A 7,886-nucleotide genomic window follows, 5' to 3' on the forward strand; every position below is an offset into this window, starting at 1 on the left:
TCTTTTTTTGTGTTGTGGATTTTAATTAGTTTATTGTAGCAAATGAGTTCATCTTTATTCTTAGCTGTTATGGTTAATTTAAATCAGTTAGTTTAATTTAATGGACAAATTTATCATCTTCCTTGTTAGCCATGATGGTGCATAGTACTTTTGTGTTGTTGCTAGTTATTAATTTAATTCATCGTACCATGTTATGATGTTCTTTCGTAGCCAATATCCTGCATGTTGTTTTTGTCTTGTTGATAGTGATTAATTTAATTTTAGTAATTAATTTAATTCCGCTTTTGATCTGTCCTATTAGTCATTCTGCTAATCAGATATCTTGTCCCTGGTCTTTGGTATTAATAGTTAGCCTTTTTTAGAATGAGAATTTCTTTTCACAGTGCTGCCGATTTGAGATGGAAAGCCATGGAGAAGGCAGTTGATTTCTCCGTCCAATGGACTGATGGATGGAGCATGGAATCAACAGATGATGATGAAGGAAGTGTTGCACAGTCACTAGAGACAGAGGAAGGGCAATCGGTAGCGGGGGATAGAGAAGATGGTTCAGTGGCTGGTGATGAGGGTTCCATGCCGGTACCAACAGGAATACACGTTGTGGCTGACAATCCATATGGTGACGAAGAATTGGGATTAACGGTTTTAATTGCCACCGCATTGGAATCAGCCGAGTATAATAGTGTGGAAGAAGCGTATAAAGCATCTGTGGCTTTTACGAAAGCGACTGGATTCGCTGTACGAAAGGGTGATTCTGTGAAAAATGAGGAAGGGAATATCGTGCGGAAGTTATTTTATTGCAATCGACAAGGTTTGCATGAGAAGAAGCACTATGAGAGGGTCAATAGGAAGAGGGCTCATAAAGCAGAGACTAAAACCTATTGTTATGCCAAGTATGTTGTATACTTGGACATGAGTTCTAGAAAGTGGAGGATGAAAACGTTTATTGTGGATTATAGTCATGATTTGGCCCCACTAGATTTCACCAACGTAATGGTGCCGCATCGGAAGCTGACTGATGGAAATAAAGCTCACATACACAGCATGCAAGAGGCTGGATTCCAGACAACTCAAATCATGGGGTTCTTTGCTCACTTGTGTGGTGGATATCGGAATGTCAACTTTATCAGGAAGGATTTGTATAATATATGGATGATGTTTGGCAATCCCGCATTGTTGAATGGGACGCTGCGGCAACAATTAGTTATCTAAAGGGTAAGATTGAGATGGATCCGTTAGCAATTGTAAAATATTCGTACTGTGTTGAGAAGCATCTAGGTAATCTTTTTTGGTCAGATGGCCACATGCAATATAATTATAAGTGCTTCGGAGATGTGTTGGCATTTGATTCCACTTACAAGAAGAATCTATACAACATGCCTCTGGTTATTTTTTCTGGTACTAACCACCATAGGCAGACTATTATGTTTGGATTTGGTTTGCTAGAGGATGAAAAGATTCCATCATATAAATGGTTGTTGGGCTATTTTTTGGAGGTTATGGAGAGTAAGGAGCCAAAAGTTGTTGTCACAGATGGTGACGAGTGTATGAAGGAGGCGATTCGGAGTAAGTTCCCTAACGCGACCCATCGACTCTGTAGCTGGCACCTTGCTCGGAATGCACTTCAAAAAATAAAAGATAGTGATTTCTGTGCTGCGTTCAAGACAGCTGTGTACGTCCGTTTTGATGTTAAGGACTTTGAAGATTACTGGGCAGAAATGGTCCATAGCTTTGGGTTGGAGGATAATGATTGGATTGCAAGCACATACGAGAAAAAGGAGCAGTGGATGCATGCTTACTTGTGCGACAAATTTTGTGCAGGCTTGCGAACAACATCCAAATGTGAGGGTATCAACTCATCATTAAAGAAATTTATAAAATCTGAAAATTGCCTGCTTGAGCTGGTAGAGAACCTGGATCGTGTTGTTAAAGATTACCGCAACAACGAGTTCATTGTGGACTACAAGTCATTGTATACTGATCCTGTGCTGACGACCGGATTGGAGTCTCTTGAGCGGTTGGCTAGTAAGTTGTACACAAGGAAAATATTCTTCGAGGTAAAGGAACAAATCGAGAGTGTTGGTGGGATGATTGTACTATACAAGGATAGGTTTGGTAGCATTGAGAAGTTTATGCTGAGGAAGTTTAGAAAGCCACATCGTGTCCATGTGGTGCTATATGATAAGAGTTCTGACAAGTTCGAGTGTTCATGCAAGTTGTTGAATAGTGTAGGTATTCTTTGTGGTCACATATTCTGCGTTCTAAAAGAGCTGGACATAGAAGAGTTGCCCAATCGATTGGTTCTTAAGAGGTGGTGTAAAGATGCCAAATCCGATATAATTAGCACAATAGAGGTCCAGTCAGATCTGGACCGGGCATTTCGTATTAGGTACGGTGCATTGTAGGCTGCTTGTTTGAAGATGTGCTTCTTGGCAGCACAGGGTTCAGAAACCTACAAAAAAGTGGTGAATATAGTTGCGAAGATGTCAAACGAGTTAGAGTCCATGTGCTACATAGGCGACAAGGGTGGACATGCACATCTTGTTGGAAATGACATTGACTTTGGAAATCCTCATATCATAAGGTCAAAAGGTGCTCCTCGAGGCAACACTAATGCAAAGAATGGGAGACGTTGCAGAAGGTGCTTTAGGTTCGATCATGACCGCCGCAACTGTTTGGTAGATGAAGACAATGCAGACGAAGTTTGATTCTTCTTTATAAATGACATCGATATTGTGCTCCATAATTATCAAGTTTAGATTGCATAATCAAATTATAACTTAAAATTGACTACAATGTGCATTTACTTTTAGTTTGTTCATGCTGCTTCTTAAATTGCCATATGTTTCCCTATTAAAGAACATGTTGGTTTTGTTGCAGGAATCAGTTTCTAGGTCGAGGAGAAGCCAGAGCCGTGGCTGGAAAAGGGGCCGGGATACATAGTATTTGCAAAATCAATGTGGGGTTGTTGGACATGAAGTATGTTCCATTGTCTTGTGGTCCTTTCGGCTGAAGATGTCGTCACGTGGATTTTGAGTTTTAATTAATTTATTTGTAAATTTTACCAGTTGAGTTTTGATGCATTTGTTTGTCGTTTGGGAGATTCAAGTTTGACGTTAATGTTATTGAAGACCTACTAGGATACCTTTAGTTCAAATAGAATTTCTCATGGTTATGCAACGATTGTGATGCTTCATGAATTGCTTGTTCGTTCCAAGGGTTTAAATAGAATATCTCATGGTTATTCAAAGATTGTGATGCTTCATGAATTGCTTAGTCGTTCCCAGGGTAAAGGTTCACAATTGATTTGTTTGAGTTCCTGGATAACTTACTCTAGACTTTTAAATTAACATGGTCTTGTTGTTTTATTGTTCATGTTTAGGTTAAAGTGGTTAAGTTCACTGCTTCACTTGGAAAGGCATTTGGTATTGTTTGATAGGGAATTTGTTGAATTTTTGGCTTAACCTACAAAACAAATTTCTATTTTATGAGTGCTACCTCTGATAGTTTTACTAGTTTGATTGTGAAGGGCTTGTGTTTGCAGCTCCAGTGACACTACGATTATCTACTTTTATCTGCAATACTTTTATCTGCAACCATTATCTATTTTTAATTATCACAGGTGTTTTTCAGAAAGGCAAGTTCGCTTTTGGAGGGAATTGTTGTAGTGATTAATTGCATATGTAGTTGTCTCAGTTGGATTGAGAAATGGTGTTAAAAGAAATAACTGTAGATGCCATACTCCACATTTGAATCATTTAAAAGCAAGGGGCACTCTAGCTTTATACCATGGAGAGTCAACACAAAGAAGACCTTACATATTTAAGTCACCTGTTCCACACCTAAATAAGTTTAAATATTCATGTCGGTAATGCCCAGTATAGGATAAAATAATTTGCCTAAGCTACTTAAGTGGCAAAAGAAATTTGTATTTATGAGCGGATATCGATAACATTTTGGAATACAACTTTTGCACAAGCGGGAGTAGTTATGTGTTATGCAGTTTCTAGAATTGGATATAATAGATGATAGAGGACCAAAAGCATAGGTTTGGATTTTCACACTAAAAATAGGATTGACATTGCAAGTATAGTCCAAACCCAACCATTGATCCTAATCAAAATTTTTATCCAAGATATTGTCACAATTCAATTCAAATTAACCGAGAGTATTTAGACTCCTGGGTAGTTCTCCCTAGGAACTAGTGCCAACAAGTGCATACAATTTTGGTTGTGAGAAAGCAAGGGGTTTTCAATGATGAAAGAAAACAATTAAGAAATGAAAAAAAACAAAACAAAATTGCAACTAATAAACTAATAAAGGAATAAAAGAACTATGTATGTAATATGGACAAGTAATGCTATAAAGTGATGGAAAAATGGTTCAAAACATAAATGAAACCTTGACTTGGGATGAGTTATGGATATTCCCTTCCTTGCCATAATCACAACTATGATAATTATGATGGATTAATCTCACTAAGTCAACCATTAACATCGAAGGATAGGTTAAGTAAGCATAATTGTTATTAATCCACAAATCCTAGTTAACTTACCAAATTAATTGGTAAAAAGCTAGCGTTAGTGGAAACAATAACAACTAACAACCCAATAATTATCACTAAATATTGGACATTATGGCTCTAGTAATCCATAAACTCATTTTTCCCAAGTCAAAGGGTGGAAATTACCCCATAATCAAAATTGGCATTTCATCAAACACATAGAGGGCATAATCATAAAACATGGTAAAATTGGGAAATTAATGAAAACTATGAACCATAAATGATCAAAATCAATAAAGGAAACTCAAACAAACATAAAATAAGCACCAAACATCAAATTCAACAACTAGAAATCCAAATTTGTAAAATTATATAAATTGGCAAGAGAAATGAAAATATGAGAAAGTGTAGAACAAATGTAGTAATTAAAAGAGAAATTAAAGAAACACTTACAATGAGATAGCAAAAATCCAAAAGCAAAACTTGAATTACAAAATGCTATAAACCCTAACTAAAACCCTAAGAGAGAATTTCTGAATCTACACTACTCCTACTCCTACTATGTATTTTTCCTATTCTAAGTTGGCTCCTCTCATTTGTGTTGACATGCCCTTAATATTGCCTCTCAAATCAGCAATGGGCCTAGAAACCCCCCATAATCGTGAGCCACATGATTTTTTGATGGAGGCACATGCTGGTACCTGTGCATACGCACAAATGGTTGTGCGCACGCACGCATGCTGATTCCCTTTTTGTGCGTACAACGCATGGCTGTGCTCTTCTCCTTTGTTTTCTTCCTGCTTTCTCCCAATTGCATGCTCCTCTTCCATTTCCACCAAGCCATTCCTACCTTATTCATCTGAAATCACTCACAAATAAAATCAAGGTATCGAATGGAAGATATCTGGAGTAAAATTAGTCAAAATAAGCACAAAAGAGCATGTTTTCATAACTAAGCAAAATTTAGGGAGAAAATATAAAAGCATGCTATTTGGATGATTAAATGTGGGTTTATGTGATGAAATCTACTCAAATTAAACCAAAATATATCGTCAAATATAGATTCATCAATTTCCCCACCCTTAAACAATAGCATGTCCTCATGCTAATCACAATCAAAGGAGAAGGGTAAAAGGCAAACAACTTATTCAATGCAACTACTTATATACATGTAACTATGCTATATACTATGTATATATATCTATCTATCTATAGTTCCTGTTGATTTGGTGAAAACAAACAATCAAATTTTCAAGTAAGAGTATAGACATATAAGGCTAAGCAAAGAAGTAGCTCAATGCAATTAAAATCTAGAGAATTGATTTAAGTCATCAAAATGAAGTAACTTGCAGGAATGCATGATAAGAAGTATGAAAACATAGAGTTGAGTGATCGAACCCTCACTAGGTGTGTCTACACTCTCAACGCTCGGTGTTTTAGGGTTTAATCACTCAAGTCTCCTCCTAATCATGCTTTCAAAGATTTGCTTTTCATCTAACAATCAACAAATATGTGATGCATGAGTGCAAGTATCATGAGGTCTTTAGAGGGTTGTAATGGGGTTAAGGTTAAGGTAGGATAAATATGGCTAAGTGGACTAAGGAATTGAATCTTTGATTAGCTCAAGTGTCCAAGTCAACCTATATCAACCAAATCACAAAACATGCAACCTAACTTCCTATAATCACATTTTTTATACACATTCATGCATCTTTTTCATCCAAGTCCACATATGCATTTCTTATACATTTTTTTCTTTTCTTTGGGGCAACCTTTGTCCTTTTTTATTTTTTTAGATATATATATATATATATATATATATATATTTCTTTTTCTTTTTCTATGACAAGTGCATATGGTTAAAACAAATTGATACATGAATGTGCACCCATTTTCCAAAATTTTTTTTCAACACACACCCAATACAAACTTTTTCATTCACTACCAATGTTTCCCAAAATTCCCCCCACACTTAAATGAAACACACTCTTCAACCTAAGCTAATCAAAGATGCAATTCAAGGTAATTCATGGTTTTCTGCTTAGGGTTATGATGTGCTAATAATTAGAACAAAGGGATTAAGAGGCTCAAAAGTGGTTAACAAAGGTAGATGCAAGGGTAGGTCCATATGGGTGAGAGAGTTTAATTAAAAAAATGGCCTCAACCGTGCTAAATGCATTCAAAACATAAAACATTGGAAATAAAGAATCAAGCAAAACCAAGATTACAATTATAGAAGGAGCATAGCACACAATGAACAAAATTTGTGATTATAATGTGTAACCACGCATTAAGGCTCAACAACTCACAAGGTTGCTTTGTTCTATCTCTCTTCTATGTTCCATAAAAATAATTCAAGCAAGTTTAAAAAGGATTTTCCAAATCAATTCAATAGAACGCCCTTGAAAAAAAATTCTTGAAAATTTTTGTTTTTTTCACCAAAGTTATTTCCTATATATGTATGTATGTATGTTGGGATGGATGCAATTTCAAAATCTTTCCTAGTTCTATTCCTAATTTTCAACATCGCAAAAACTAACATGAACAATTAGGACAAACTTGAACTAGGCACTATGCTATTCACATCATCCAATCACAATGATGAGCGGATAATTTATCACTTTTTGGCATTGTTTTTAGGTAGTTTTTAGTATGTTTTAGTTACTTTTTATTATATTTTATTAGTTTTTATGCAAAAATCAAATCTGGACTTTACTACGAGTTTGTGTTTTTTTTTTGTAATTTCAGGTATTTTTTGGCTGAAATTGAGGGACCTGAGCAAAAATCTGATTCAGAGGCTGAGAAAGGACTGGAGATGCTGTTGGATTCTGACCTCCCTGCACTCGAATGCGTTTTTCTGAAGTTATAGAAGTCCAATTGGTGCCTTCTCAATTGGGCTGGAAAGCTAACATCTTGGGCTTTCCATAAATGTATAATAGTCCATACTTTTTCAGAGATTTGATGGCCCAAATTGGCATTAAACGCTAGCCAGAGCCCTTTTCTGGCGTAAAACGCCAGAACTGGCACCGAAACTGGAGTTGAACACCCAAACTGGCACCCAAGCTGGCGTTTAACTCCAAGTATGGCCTATGCACGTGAAAGATTCAAAGCTCAGCCCAAACACTCACCAAGTGGGCCTTAGAAGTGGATTTCTGCACTATCTGCACCTAGTTACTCATTTTTTGTAAACCTAAGTTACTAGTTTAGTATAAAAAGTACTTTTAGAGATTCATTTTGTAACTTATGACATTTTACATCTCATATTGTACCTTCTACAGCATGAGTCTCTAAATCCCATAGGTGGGGGTGAGGAGTGCTGTTGTGTTTCAATGGATTAATGCAATTACTATTATTTTCTATTCAATCACGCTTGCTTCTGTTCTAA

At 36.2% G+C, this 7,886-nt stretch overlaps 1 protein-coding gene across 1 annotated transcript; it reads left to right on the forward strand.

Annotated features, from left to right (window-relative positions):
- The first annotated feature begins 1,223 nt into the window (after positions 1 to 1,223).
- Positions 1,224 to 2,402, forward strand: LOC112777990 (protein FAR1-RELATED SEQUENCE 5-like). The gene has a single exon (XM_025822365.1). The coding sequence runs from the start codon at positions 1,224 to 1,226 to the stop codon at positions 2,400 to 2,402; it is 1,179 nt and encodes a 392-aa protein (XP_025678150.1).
- The last annotated feature ends 5,484 nt before the right edge of the window (positions 2,403 to 7,886 follow it).

Source organism: Arachis hypogaea, chromosome 3 (assembly GCF_003086295.3).
Source record: "Arachis hypogaea cultivar Tifrunner chromosome 3, arahy.Tifrunner.gnm2.J5K5, whole genome shotgun sequence".
In the NCBI taxonomy this organism is placed as follows: domain Eukaryota; kingdom Viridiplantae; phylum Streptophyta; class Magnoliopsida; order Fabales; family Fabaceae; genus Arachis; species Arachis hypogaea.

Coding starts and splice junctions, on each gene's coding strand:
- LOC112777990 (XM_025822365.1), top strand. CDS start 1,224: ATGGATCCGTTAGCAATTGTAAAATATTCGTACTGTGTTGAGAAGCAT.